General features: G+C 37.8%; 1 protein-coding gene across 12 annotated transcripts in view; it reads right to left on the bottom strand.

Moving 5' to 3' along the window:
- Nucleotides 1-15,609, bottom strand: part of ARHGAP26 (Rho GTPase activating protein 26) — a 452,567-nt gene that overhangs the window by 163,808 nt on the left and 273,150 nt on the right. For all 12 annotated transcript variants that reach the window (XR_015768163.1, XR_015768164.1, XR_015768165.1 and 9 more), the window contains 2 exons: nt 2,311-2,398; nt 598-656 (listed from right to left, as the gene is read on the bottom strand). Coding sequence is in view for 9 of the 12 variants with exons in the window: in XM_088023297.1 (XP_087879423.1) it covers nt 598-656; nt 2,311-2,398 (147 nt within the window). In the remaining 3 variants the exon portion in view is untranslated. The remainder of the gene's footprint in view (nt 1-597; nt 657-2,310; nt 2,399-15,609) is intronic.

Below are 15,609 nucleotides of genomic sequence, written 5' to 3'. Positions count from 1 at the left end.
ACAGGAGGCCTACCCCACGTAGACAGATTCCAGTATACTTAGGGTAGCTTGCACCTAATCCCTATGTATTTTAATACCAGTAATATGACGCAAGGGACCTGGATGATATAGCTGAAGAATGATCATAAGCTGTAAATGGAAGCCATGATGGAAAAAGGACTAGGAAGTTATATAAATGGTGTCACATTCAAGGAAACACTTCCAATGCTCAATTTAGGTAATGTGCAAAGTCTGATTCATTCTGCAAAATGCTACTCCAGGGCTGGGAAAAAACCCAAGGAATTAGAACTCCAATAATCAAAATTAGAAAGGCAAACTTGCTTTTCTTTCCTCCCCCCACCCCAAAAACACACTTCTGAAGTTTTTCTCTTCTACTGTAAATTCAATATGGCAGCAGGGCCTTTGACAATTCCAGTTTGGTTTTGTTTCTATTTTGTGTCCATTTCGTGAGCACTGTGTGTAGGTATTTACATGCAAAATACAAAGGGTAGAAAGTATTTATTTTGGGATACTTACTGCTCTTTGAAATAGAAAAATGTATTCCTTTCCCCCTTAAAACTGGCAAAAAAAAAAAAAAAAAAAAAAAACACCACCTACTTGCTGCTTTGATGAAACTTCTTTGAAACTGGTACATCATGAGTGGTCCTGGAAGCATTCTGGGATAAAAGGATATAAACCAGTCAGCTTAATAAAAACAAACAGACTCTAAATAACAGCGTAGACGCTGCCCAACTATATACAGACTAAGATCAAGGGACACAAGAGCAACTCAACTTAGTCCAACTGAGTTTCCCGTTTGAAAGGGTCCTGAGATTTCCCGCGACATTTTCATGCTCTTTCTTCTTTCAGGGAATGGATACAACTACGTTTCCTAGTTACAACTAGGAAAGTGCTGACGTGAAAGTCTAGCACAAACCAAGAGATTTCCTTTTCAGTCAGTGACTCACCCTTTGACAAGAGCATTTTAAGATGTGTCTGAGAAAAAGGCAACTAACTAAACATTTGTAATTACCTGTGCTTTAAACTCCTATCTTCCCAGCAGCTTGTTATCAGAATCAGTTCATCTGGGAACACTAGGGGAGACTTCTGTGTTTTTGTGGCAAATTCACTAGCGAGTGTTGCTCCAGTTCTAGCCCAATGATAGGGCTAGAATCCCTAACGTTAAGCACGATATAATCAAATTTTATCTAGTTTTTAAAAAATATGTTTTATACTTAATGTTTGTTAGCTAATCAATATCAACAGGCACAAATTAAGTGCTAAATACAAACCTCTGTGGTATGGTTTTGTGTAAACTGCAGTGACAGTATATGTGCTATGAATGTTTAATCAATATGTTTAATGAGTGTGTTTAACTATAAACTTCAGCTTTTTTCTGACAGTCCAAATAATAACCTTCGCAACAGACTATAAATTATTCTTGGCTCAGGTTTTATTTTATTCTCATCAGAACCCCTAATTTAACTCTTGATCATCACTTGCATTACATCTTACTCTTCAAGATCCTTCTATCAATTCCCCAATAGCCAATAAAACCTGCATTACCAATTCTTTTTCTGGGGCTTTCTTCCTCCTTTGTTTTTGAGCCAAGTGAATCTTCACAAAACCTGAACAAATGCTTATGCAATTCATGAGTATAGCTTTCCTCCTGGTTTGAGACTGGACCCTCACCTACTCTTCAAGTTCAGGATAAGTTTCAGTCACTTCATGAAACTGATATGGAGGCAGCTAGAATCACCCATTCCCTAATAACCAAGGGAGGGACAGAAAATAGGAGTCATATCATGTACATTGTTACAAGAGAAAGAGTCTCTTCTCCAATAAAATAACATTTTCCTATATAAGGAGAAGGAGTAAAAAAGGACATCCAATAAATTCTCATATTTAAAGGACCAATATCAGCAATATAGTCTATGTGTGCAATGCACAAAATCATCAAAATACATAGGATATGTATGTAATCATGCATTTCAACAGAATGAGATACGTAGTTCCTTGTTTTCTTACTAGAGTATTTGGGGATTTAAGGAAATACTGTATTTTAGGTTCTGTAAGGCTAATTATCATAGTAACTTCTCATAAAGAACAAAGCTTCTTGAATCACTCATGGCATCCCTGCAAATGGCAACCCATCAAGGATGGATGACTTACAATTGGTTTGACCAGCTGAGCTAATTGCACCCACACATAAGCTGTTTCCATATCCAAACACCCACCCAACAGCTCTCTGGAGGCTGGAAATAAAACTGCTTTCTTCCTGATTGCATGGTAACAAGCTGGCACCCTGCCCTGCAAATGGAAAGTCCCTACCTTAGGTAGGTCTTCAAAGCACTAGTGATCGTCTTTATCTCCCATTCAGCACAGATATCGGTCTCTGTTTCAGAAGCTGTTTTGGGGTCTAAAAAGAAGAAAAGGCAATGTGTAACCAAGAGCAGAAAATACAGCTAAAAAAAAAGCACAGTACATAAAAGCATTCAGCCTCTCTATTAACCAAAGAAATCCAAATTAAAACAAAAACAACACCCATTTTTTTGCTGGTTCAGTTAAGAATATGGTTAAAAATCAAAATATCTATTGCTGGCAAAAATGCAGTGAAATTGATCCTCTCTTAAACTGCTGGACACAGAAGAGATAAAATGCAACAGTTTTGAAAAGCAATTTGGCAATATGTATCAAGAGACATAAAAATGTTTATACCCTTTGAAGCAGTAATCCCACTTCTCACAATCTAGCCTCAGAAAATAAAATAAAGCAAGACAAAAGTTACATACCCCAGGAACGTTTAATACAGACTAATTCTTTGTAACAGCAGAAAAAATTTAAAAGGAGATAACCTAAATGTCCAATGATGGAAGAATGATTAATACTGGGATGGCTCCCTGATAGAAAATTGTATTGCATTTACATGATAATGCTGACTATGTAACAATATGGAAAATGCCTGGATTATCATGCAATGTCAAGCAAAAACACCCAAACAAACCAAGATTTGAAAGTTTGTGAGAAACTTGAACAAAGGCTGAAAGGAAATACTCTAAAATTAAAATAGTGGTTGTGTTAGAGGGGGAGAACTGTTGTTTCTATATTTTCTGAACTATGACTTGATTCCATTACTTTTATATGTACTTTGAAAAATTGCCTTAAGCCAAGAAGTGCAATGGGGACCGCCATAATTACGCTGGCTCCTTATCATTCCTTCTTTTGTCTCCTCTTGTGTGGACTTGTCGACAAATGTGTGCATTTTAAATATACATGTATTATAAAGGAAGAGATCACTCTTAGAGTTAGTCTTCCTGGGCAGCACACAGTCCCATCTCACCAATGACGAGGTGGTCAGAAGTGAAATCTTTCAGCACAGTGAAGACAGAATCCAGCTTTCTCACACGCAAGACTAGTGATTTGCCTCCCAGCTCTTACTCCCATTTCTTTCTGTTACAGCACCTCATGTTCGGTAGGGCTGCCCCCTTCTCCCATTCCTATAGCACATGCTTGGAGGCAGGCTCCATGCTTCTAGGGTTGGGAAATGAGAGTCAGACAGACCAAATCAAAGCACAGCATCTCTCTGACTCCATGGCTGGTTCAGAGAGAATCCAAGACCTAAGCCAGTTGGATCAGAGGGAACTTCAGGACCTTTCTAGGAGACAGGGGAAAGGCTCTCTGCTATTTCCTTTTGGGTTTGTACCTGGAAGGTTATCCAACAGTCCTATGTGTCACCACCTAGAGCCCAAGAGTGAAGTCTGACAGACAAACACAGAGATGAGAGAAGCAGAGAGAGCTTGATGATATGGGTTGAGCCCTCGTATCTCGCCCTTCCTTTTTAATCACGCGAGCCAATAAATTCCCTTTGTCCTCAAGCAAGGTGAGGTCAGGTTTTCTGTTTTTTACAATCCAAAGAGAACTATATGATACAGCAGGTAAACAGAAACAACCACTGGACTCTTTCTGGACAGTCTCAAAGAAAAAAAGAGGTTCCTCCTACAGAGTCAACACCTTTTCAGCTGGAAAGGAAGAATGAGTCACAAGTGGGCACAATATATTTTCTATTTATTAGGAAAGAACCCACTTTCATTCAAGCAGGAAGAGTCCAAATAATCATGAGTGGATTAAGGATTTAGGCTCTAATCCCCAGGTAAGGGCACAAATGCAGTTGATACCTACTGCTCTCAGCATGTTCCCCGATACATTTAATTTTTTTTTAAGATTTATTTATTTATTTTAGGGGAGGGGCAAAGGGAGAAAGAAACTTAAGCAGACTCTGTGCTGAGCATGGAGCCTACACGGGCCTTGATCTCACAACCTGAGCTGAAACCAAGAGTCGGATGCTTAACCACTGCGCCACTCAGGCATCCCCCTGCCTGATACATACTAGATGAGCCAGAAAAGGCCCCAGCTCACAAAATGCTTGGTTCCTAAAGGCAGCACGTGTATGTGTTTGCAGGTGACGCTGGGCATGAATGAAATCTGTCTTGTCACATGAAACAAACAATGAACAACCTAAAGAGAGTGATTTTATTTCTAGGGTCACAGAATAGAGTTCCATCACAGCAAATTTCTGAAAAGTCAACCACACAGTGATTCTCCAAATGACCAAAATCTCTGCTGCTTTAATTCTTTTCTTGTTTTGTCATCTCTCATTCCCTTAATGGTTTCTTCCTACGGAAAAGTATGTACCAAAAAACTTTGCTTAGCATGACTTTTTCCCCTCCCCAACCCGAGACACATGGAGAGCTGCCATAGTGCATGGTTCCTGGATGCGAGACAACTGTTACTGTACATTTTTCTGAGGAACAAACCAAGTTCTACCCAAGAAAGAGTGAGCACGACACTAAACAAGCAGTTGGCAGGTCTGGGAGTTATGAACTGTTCCACGGACCACATTTAGCAAACTAATGATTAGCTTCCATTTATTCGGGCTCTGTAACCATAGGAATATTGTGTAACATTACCGAGAGGAGAGTCAGATTACAGCCCTGCTAAAGGGCTTTTTATAGTACCGATGAGGCAAGGCTCAGAACTTGAGCACGCCCATTTTAATTCGTTTAATATCCAAACTAAATTGAATACAGCCTCCCAAACCACCTAATTTTCAGAAAGTGCTGCCGATTTCCATACCTCCCTTACCGATGCTCCCCCTCACTTAGAGAAGCTTCCTGGTGGCATCCAAATATGATGCAAAGACATAATTACAATTATCCTCTGAACGCAGTACATTTCTCTCCACCAAGTCACCTGACCATTGCATTGCACTGTAAAACGGACCTAAGCTAGAGGATCAAGCCAACGTACAGAAAGGCAGCCTGTGGGTAAAGTGAAATGAATATATTTCTTCATGAATCTACTCCCACATGAGTTTGGAAAAATAGGAGACAGACTGGAAGCAGTGGTTACAAGGGGGAATAGTCTCAGAAATATCACAATGATCAGATGGATCAGCAAGATCCATCTAGTCCAGAACTGTGCTGCTGATGAAAACATGACAGACATTCTAGAGGAAATGATCAGGACCAGCCACCTACGTACGCCTAAATTTCCTAAGAATACATTATAATTGTATGCAAATTAATTTTTTCTCTTTAACTGAGAAAATAATATGTGCACATGGCAAAAAAAATATTAAAACAAGTAGATAAACATTAAAAGGTAAACCTTTCCTATGCTAGAGGCAACTATTAATAACAGTTCTGTGTATGTGTATGCTATCTCTAACAGCGTATGCAAACTAAGCACATAAATACATACAGCTTTTGAAAAACATAAACACAAGTACACTATACATGTCATTTTGTGCACTGCTATTTTCATTTAACAGTATCTTGAGAAAGTGTTCCACATGAGCACACATATTTATCTACCTCACAGTAGTACTTCACTGTACCATAATGTCCCCATTAGTGGAAATTAGGTTATTCCCTGAGTTTTGCTCTGATAAACAATGATATAAACTACTGTTTCCTTGTACATGTCTTACCTATAGAAAAAAATCCCTCAAAGTAAAATTCCCAGTTCGAAAAGTACACGCATTTTTAATTATGAAAGATATTCCTCAACTACCCCTCAGAGGTTGTACCATTACATTTGAGAGTGACTCTTTCCCCAAATCCTTGACAATTTTCAAAACTTTGATCTTAGCCAATCTGAGAGTTGAAAAAAAGTCCTGTTTTTAATTTGCCCTTTCTTTAATGAGGAGGAAGGTGGAGAATCCTCTCCTATGTGCCAAATTTATGAAGTATAATCACCCTTTTTAAGCATGTGTGCTTAAATTTTGGATTTTGGACAAATGTGCCAAGTCATATAACACCCATAGTCAAGATAAAAGTCATATCCATCACCACGAAAATCCCCCTGTGCCCCTGTACAATCAATCATCTCCTTCTACCTCCAGCCCCTGGCAACCACTGTCACAAAGCAAATACTTAGTTTGATCCTTTTATTACTGGATAGAATCAATTTTATGGATATCCCACAGTTTGTCGAACCATTCATCAGGTGATGGACATGTGGGTTGTTTCCAATTTTTTACTGTTATGAATAAAGCTGGTATAAATATTTACATACAGATTTTTATATGGACTAAAGTTTCATCTCTTGGGTTACTTCCTAGGAGTGGAACTGGGTAAAAATATGTAGAATAGGTCACAGAGTAAGTATGGTTAACTTTATGAGAAATTGCTAAATTGTTTTCCAAAACAGTTGGGTCATTTTGATTTCCCACAGCAACCTGAGAGCTCTAGTTGTTTCATATCTTCATCAACACATGATATGGTCAGGTGTCTAATTTTGAAATTTTAGCTGTTCCAGTAGACATGAAGAAATTTTTTCTAAAATTTGCTTTTCTTTAATGACTCACGATTTTGCTCATCTTTTCATGTACTTTTTGTCCATCTGTGTATCTTCTCTGGTAAACTATTCAAATCTTTTACCCATTTTAAAACTGAGTTGGTTTTGTTCTTATTACTGAATTACTTGAGTTATTTTTAATATATTCTGGATACAATTCATTCATTTATCAGATACATGTCTTGCAAAAGATTTCTCATCTGCAGCTCTCAATTTCTTTTTCTTAGTAACTTTTAAAGAGTACAAGTTTTTTATTTGGATAAAGGTTAGTTTATCAGGTTTTTCTTTTATGTTTCCTCCTTTTTATAGTCTACTTAAGACATCTTTTCTAAATAAAGGTCACCAAAATTTTCTAAGTTTTCTTCTATAAGTTTTATAGTTTCAGCTCTTAGGTTTAGGAATATAATCCACTTTGAGTTAATTTTTAGATATAGTTTAAGATAAAGATGGAATTTTTCCCATATAGATGTCCAACTGTACATCTGTTGAAACGACCGTCCTTTCCCTCACAGAACTATGGTGACACTTTTATCAAAGATCAACTGACCATATATGTGTGGGTCTTATTTCTAGATGCTCTTGTCTGTTCCACTCATCTTATGTCATTCCTTAGGAAATACCATGTGATCTTTTCCTTCTGTAAATGTTAGTTGTATTTTCTTTACTGTCTTTTTTTTAAAAAGATTTTATTTATTTGAGAGAGAGAAAAAGAGGGAGAGAACACAAGTAGGGGGGAAGAGCAGACAGAGAAGGAGAAACAGGTTCCCGGTTGAGCAGGGAGCCCAACACGGGACTCAATCCCAGGACCCTGGGATCATGACCTGAACAGAAGGTGGATGCTTAATTGACTGAGCCACCCAGGCACCCCATTCTTTACTGTCTTCAAAATCTTCTTGAGTCTTTCACATTCTCCATCTCCATAACATCTTTGAGGAAGAAGTTTATAAATAAATATCATCCACTATGTAAATTAGACTTTTCATTTACCCTATTTTCAAGACTAGATTTAATTTCATAAGCAATTTAATTTATTTTATAAATTTTATATTTATATAAATATATTTTATATTTTACATTTATATATATAATTTATATATTTTTTATATATAATTTAATTTAATAGCAATTTCATAAGCAAATTTGTATTTTCTGATTATAAAAGTCATCCATCTTAATACTTTGCATCACATCCCCTATCTAAGTGCCTAAGAATCCAGAGTATCCATAGCCACTTCTGTACGGACATCTGAAAGCTCTTACTGTGTCAAATCCCTGGTCTTATGAGAACTTGCTCGTAGCATTCCAATAAGCAAAAGTGATGGTGGGATGTGCAGAGAGGAAGGTGAGCTTACATCCAGGCTCTCCATTCCCTGAGAACTCAGGATTGTGGTTAACAGCAACCTTGCTAGCTCCAAGAAGGATCAATCAATCCTTCATCCCAACAGTCTATCATGTCCCAGTCCTGCACCATCTGTCTGTTCCCTTTCACTGGTGGATGAAATTGGAAGTTAATGAATTGCATGGCACTGATGCTTCCATGAGGCTAGCTATAGTCTTCAAATGTGGGGCTGTTTCCACTCATGAGTAAACAAGCCTTCAGATCTAAGAAGTTGTCATGAAGAACGACATAGAGAATCCTATTACTTTAGGATTTCTTCTGAAAGAATCTCTGCTTGCTTTATTTATGCTATGCTGTATGAGAATGTGAGAAAAGAAGGGCACAGATAAAAGACAAATATTCAAGGCTTCAGAGGAGTAAGGAAGGATACCTCATGGTGGGATCAGAGATCAGTGGGTGAGGCATGCTATTGTAATTTGGTGCTTTAAAGCCTTGCAGTCTAATACCTTCCAGGTATTCTCTGTAGCACTAACCTCGCTTTAAACATGAATTTTTTAATTCAAAAAAAAAAAAAGTTACAAGATGACAAAAAATAGCAACATGGAATTTGTACTTTTTCACCACCATGGTGAAACACTAATAAAGATGCACAAAAAAAGAGAAATGAAGTTTCAAAAGCACAATAAGTTTCACAGTCAACATTTTGCCTGTCACCAGAAGAATATCCACCAGGCAGAACTTGGTGAGGCCCTGAGGAAAATCCACTTGCAGGAACCATGTGGTAGGCAATGGCCCTCTGCTCACCCTAAACCATAGCCCAAGACACCCCAGGGAGCATCACTGCACTTCCCCCACCCTACCCAAGCACAAAGAGGGGAAGGTACTTTCAGGAGTAGCCAGAATTGTCCTGAGATCAAAATTCAGGCAGTGAAATTAGACTGGGGACAGCAGTGTAGGGATATCCCTTTATATCAAGGGAAATGAATTCAGAAAGGAGAAAGTCCTAGAAGAAAGATGTGAGTGACAGCCAAGAACCACAGCATACTTCTGATTAACCAGGAATAAAATTTACTTCTCCCAGAACCATGACCAGCAGAATCAGGAGAAATCTATTTAGGCTTATAGGTCCACACTAAAACAAAGATTTTAAAATACCAGAAAGTTGGATGGATTCACATATACCAGCCCCCCAATACATGTGACAGAATGATTCTAATAGCTTTCAGGAAAATAGCAGTAGAACAAGGAGAATCTAGCCACAGTGAATTTAATGGCAAAGATTTATAAACTTCTCTGTGTTCAGGTTTGATTAAAAATATTAAAAAGCTGATGAAACACTTGGCATAAAATATGAAGACCAAAGCACTCTAACAAAATTTCAGAAAGCACCTGTTCTGTACTATAAATGAAATTCAGAAAACTAATGGATAATGTGAAATAAGGCATCAAAGTAAGAAGACACAGACTGAAGTAATAAAGGTCATGGCTGAAAAGTATAAATGAAAACAGCTAAATATGTTAGTAAAGACACAAAAAACTCAATTAGAAAATTAAGGTTTGCATTATAAACAGATAAAAAAACTCAACCTAAAAGAAATTTAAATAAATAACATGGATATGGGGTACAAGTTTGAGAATTTTTGCTAACATACAAAGAATCAGGAGAAAAAATTTGAAAATGTAAAAAATGAAGAAAACTTCTTTTTAATGATTGAGAATTGCAGAATAACAGAGAATTTGTTTTCCTTTGGAAAAACATATGTAAAAACTCCATCAACAGACCCTAAAATGTATAAAAGAATGATTATATAGTGATACTAAAAAGTAGTAGAAGGGGAGAAATTTTCTTATTAAATGGTTATTGGTCCATCAGATAAGTATTCAAGGAAAAGGAGAGTCAGTTTCCATCAAATATTCTTGATGGGATGTAAAGAAAACAAAAAGGTTTTGTAATCCTAGATGGAGAAGGTCTTTTAAGGCATAATTCAGCTAAGAAAAGGACTGATTTCATAAAAGACTAGACTTTGTAAAAATTTAAAATATTCATAAAACAAAAACAAACGTACCACAAATAAAGTTCAAGATAAATGACAAAATACAAAAAAATACTGGTAACATAGCCTCCACATCTAAAAGATTCTTACCATCAGAAGATGAATGCACCAATAGAAAAACAGTCTAAGAACACAAAATCAGGCAATTCAGGAGAGAAGAAAAATAAATCAGTAAGAAACACAGAGAGAATGTCCAACTTCACCCAGAACTACAGAAATGCAAAGTTAAATAAAAAAGAGATACATTAAAAATATATTTGTAACTTATATGCAAAAAAAAGTAATAAAGAGTATGGCAAGGATGTGAGGTAACGGGCACTCCACAAACCACTGACAGCAGATATGTGGTATCAATCAAGGGCCTTGAAAACATGTACATACCATGGCCCAGCAATTCAACATCTTAAAACAAACCCTAGGGAAATCATTCAATATGCATATATAACTTAAAAATAACAACAGCCGGGTGCCTGGGTGGCTCAGTTGGTTAAGCGACTGCCTTCGGCTCGGGTCATGATCCTGGAGTCCCGGGATTGAGTCCCACATCGGGCTCCCTGCTCAGCAGGGAGTCTGCTTCTCCCTCTGACCCTCTTCCCTCTCGTGCTCTCTCTCTATCTCATTTTCTCTCTCAAATAAATAAATAAAATCTTAAAAAAAAATAACAACAGCCAACATTTATTTACTAACACGCAGAGGCTTTCAGACTCAGCAACCCATAAGCATCTTCCCTTTAACCCTCATGTTATTACAGAAGCAGGAGTTATTACAGATGATGAGACAAGACTAGACATGTTTAAATAATTTGTGTAAAGTCAAATGGATAAGCAGTGGAAATCCAACTTGTCTAACTCCAAAATGCATACTTTTAAACTTTGCATCCCCTATGGGGATGTTTGCCTGAGTGCTTTCTAGAATGACGAATTGCAATCAGTCTGTATCCAAGAATAAGGGATTGATTAAAAAGTTGGATCTACACAATACATGGCCGAAAAAAAAGAAAATCACACTCTAGAACTTGAATGACATAAGAAAATAGACTGTAGTGTTACATGAGAAAAAAAAACTATTAAAAAGCAATATATATGCACGGTGTGATTCCACCTTTATAAACATTTTATATTATAGAATATATTTTAATGGTATGATAAAATGGTCAGTAAAGGTTATCTCTGGTCTGCAAGACTTTATTTTTTTCTTTCCACTTTTTGTATTTCTCCAAATTTGCTATAATCACTACTCACAACCTTTGATCAGAAAAAATGTTATTTAAAAATTAACATAAAGATGTACAGGAAGAAAAACAGATGTAGTGAACAAATCAGCATACAGATGATTTGTATTAAAAATGAGCTAAAATTTAGAAAAATTTATCTTAACATTCAGGGGACAGGAAAAACAATAATACACACATGGAAGACACTATTTCTAGGAATCTGCAAGTGTTCCTGAGACCTTTTCACTCTTCACAGACTAAAGACTCCCACTGCTAGGAGGAAGAGTATTAAGGGTAGCTTTTGGTAGGACACTAGCACCAGGCTACACCACATGTACTAACAGATAATTCTAGCAAGCTTTCTTAAAGAATTCTAATCAATAGAAGGAAAAAGTTCTTAAAGCACTGGTTCAATTTTTTTTTAAGATTTTATTTATTTATTTATTTGACAGAGAGAGAGAGAGAGAGAGCACATGCACTCAAGCAAGCAGAACGGCAGTCAGAGGGAGAGGGAGAAGGTTCCCCGCTGAGTTAGGGAGACGGACATGAGGCTCGATCCCAGTACCCTGGGATCATAACCTGACCCGAAGGCAGATGCAGAGTGTGAACTGAGCCACCCAGGCATCCTTCAAAGCTCTGGCTCTTAAGATTCCTCTTCTAATCTCAAGTCCTCTAATGTACTGAAAGCATACAAAGTAAACTCAAAGTGATCAAAAGAAGTCTCTGGTTTTACTTAATTCTAATCCATACTTTCAATATTAAAAATTCACTACTCTACTTCTGAGAGCCTCTGTAAAATAGTCCATATCCTACCCATTGCCTAGCACCTAAAAGGGCATCCAATCGATACAGAATAAAGCAATAGTAAATGAGTGGTTCACACTCAGCCCAACCATCTCAGGGAGAGGTTTTGCAGTGTAGGAGCCTTATTTATTCTACACTCTTGGCTAACCCAGCCTAGCACCAATACCAGGAACTGATGAAAAGGGCAGCATGTTCATACAGGGAAAGAGACCCGCCTTCAGGTTTGGAGTCTTCCTGGTGTAAGAGGTGAATCCTCACTTACAAGATCCAAACAGGTTATCTTAACTGGTCATGAAAATCACAATACCGTTCTCCATTTCTTTTTTTTTTTATGTTATGTTAATCACCATATATTACATCATTAGTTTTTGATGTAGTGTTCCATGATTCATTGTTTGTATATAACACCCACTGCTCCAAGCAGAACGTGCCCTCTTTAATACCCAGCACCAGGCTAACCCATCCCCCCACCCCCCTCCCCTCTAGAACCCTCAGTTTGTTTTTCAGAGTCCATCGTCTCTCATGGTTCGTCTCCCCCTCCGATTTACCCCCCCTTCATTCTTCCCCTCCTGCTATCTTTTTTTTTTTTAACATATAATGTATTATTTCCTTCAGAGGTACAGATCTGTGATTCAACAGTCTTGCACACTTCACAGTGCTGACCACAGCACATACCCTCCCCAGTGTCTATCACCCAGTCACCTCATCCCTCCAACCCCCCACCAATCCAGAAACCCTCAGTTTGTTTCCTGAGATTAAGAATTCCTCATATCAGTGAGGCCATATGATACAAGTCTTTCTCTGATTGACTTATTTCACTCAGCATAATACCCTCCAGTTCCATCCACGTCATTGCAAATGGCAAGATTTCATTCTTTCTGATGGTTGCATAATATTGCATTGTATATATATACCACATCTTCTTTATCCATGCATCTGTTGATGGATATCTTGGCTCTTTCCACAGTTTGGCTATTGTGGACATTGCTGCTATAAACATCGGGGTGCACATACCCCTTCGGATCCCTACATTTATATCTTTGGGGTAAATACCCAATAGTGCAATTGCTGGATCACATGGTACCTCTACTTTCATTTTTGAAGAACCTCCATACTGTTTTCCAGAGTGGCTGCACCAGCTTGCATTCCCACCAACAGTGTAGGAGGGTTCCCCTTTCTCCACATCCCCGCCAACATCTGTCGTTTCCTTACTTGTTAATTTTAGCCATTCTGACTGGTATGAGGTGATATCTCATTGAGGTTTTGATTTGGATTTCCCTGATGCCGAGCGATGTTGAGCAATTTTTCATGTGTCTTTTGGCCATTTGGATGTCTTCTTTGGAAAAATGTCTGTTCATGTCTTCTGCCCATTTCTTGATTGGATTATTTGTTCTTTGGGTGTTGAGTTTGATAAGTTCTTTAAAGATTTTGGATACTAGCCCTTTATCTGATATGTCATTTGCAAATATTTTCTCCCATTCCGTCGGTTGTCTTTTGGTTTTGTGGACTGTTTCTTTTGCTCTGCAAAAGCTTTTTATCTTGATGAGGTCCCAATAGTTCATTTTTGCGCTTGCTTCCCTCGCCTTTGGTGATGTTTCTAGGAAGAAGTTGCTGCGGCTGAGGTGAAGAGGTTGCTGCCTGTGTTCTCCTTTAGGATGTTGATGGACTCCTGTCTCACGTTTAGGTCTTTCATCCATTTGGAGTCTATTTTTGTGTGTGGTGTAAGGAAATGGTCCAGTTTCATTCTTCTGCATGTGGCTGTCCAATTTTTCCAACACCATTTGTTGAAAAGACTGTCTTTTTGCCATTGGATATTCTTTCCTGCTTTGTTGAGATTAGTTCACCATAGAGTTGAGGGTCCATTTCTGGGCTCTCGATTCTGTTCCATTGATCTATGTGTCTGTTTTTGTGCCAGTACCATACTGTCTTGATGATGACAGCTTTGTAATAGTGCTTGAAGTCCGGAATTGTGATGCCGCCAGCTTTGCTTTTCTTTTTCAACATTCCTCTGGCTATTCAAGGTCTTTTCTGGTTCCATACAAATTTTAGGATTATTTGTTCCATTTCTTTGAAAAAAGTGGATAGTATTTTGATAGGAATTGCACTGAACGTGTAGATTGCTCTAGGTAGCATTGACATCTTCACAATGTTTGTTCTTCCAGTCCATGAGGATGGAACGTTTTTCCATTTCTTTGTGTCTTGCTCAATTTCTTTCATGACTATTTTATAATTTTCTGAGTACAGATCCTTTGCCTCTTTGGTTAGATTCATTCCTAGGTATCTTATGGTTTTGGGTGCAATTGTAAATGGGATCAACTCCTTAATTTCTCTTTCTTCCATCTTATTGTTGGTGTATAGGAATGCCACTGATTTCTGTGCATTGATTTTATATCCTGCCACTTACTGAATTCCTGTATGAGTTCTAGCAGTTTTGGGGTGGAATCTTTTGGGTTTTCCACATAAAGTATCATAACATCTGCAAACAGTGAGAGTTTGACTTCTTCTTAGCCAATTTAGATGCCTTTGATTTCTTTTTCTTGTCTGATTACTGTGGCTAGGACTTCTAATACTATGTTGAATAGCAGTGGTGATAGTGGACATCCCTGCCGTGTTCCTGACCTTAGGGGGAAAGCTCTCCGTTTTCCCCATTGAGAATGATATTCGCTGTGGGTTTTTCATAGATGGCTTTTATGATATTGAGGTATGAACCCTCTATGCCTATACTCTGAAGAGTTTTGATCAAGAAAGGATGCTGTACTTTGTCAAATGCTTTTTCTGCATCTATTGAGAGGATCATATGATTCTTGTTCTTTCTTTTATTAATGTATTGTATCACATTGATTGATTTGTGGATGTTGAACCAACCTTGCGGCCCAGGGATAAATCCCACTTGGTCGTGGTGAATAATCCTTTTAATGTACTGTTGGATCCTATTGGCTAGTATTTTGGTGAGAATTTTTGCATCCATGTTCATCAAGGATATTGGTCTGTAATTCTCCTTTTTGATGGGGTCTTTGTCTGGTTTTCGGATCAAGGTAATGGTGGCCTCATAAAATGAGTTTGGAAGTTTTCCTTCCATTTCTATTTTTTGGAACAGTTTCAGAAGAACAGGTATTAATTCTTCTTTAAATGTCTGGTAGAATTCCCCTGGGAAGCCATCTGGCTCTGGGCTTTTGTTTGTTGGGAGACTTCTGACGACTGCTTCAATTCCTTAGTGGTTATAGGTCTCTTCAGGTTTTCTATTTCTTCCTGGTTCAGTTTTGGTAGTTGATACATCTCTAGGAATGCACCCACTGCTTCCGGATTATCTATTTTGCTGGCATATAGCTGCTCATAATATGTTCTTATAATTGTTTGTATTT

This window comes from Eumetopias jubatus, unplaced genomic scaffold, assembly GCF_037043125.1.
Source record: "Eumetopias jubatus isolate StellerSeaLion01/CBP00866 unplaced genomic scaffold, mEumJub1_p1.0 scaffold_5, whole genome shotgun sequence".
Classification (NCBI taxonomy): domain Eukaryota; kingdom Metazoa; phylum Chordata; class Mammalia; order Carnivora; family Otariidae; genus Eumetopias; species Eumetopias jubatus.
Note: the sequence above shows the minus strand (reverse complement) of the source record. Positions and strands in the feature narration are given on the sequence as shown.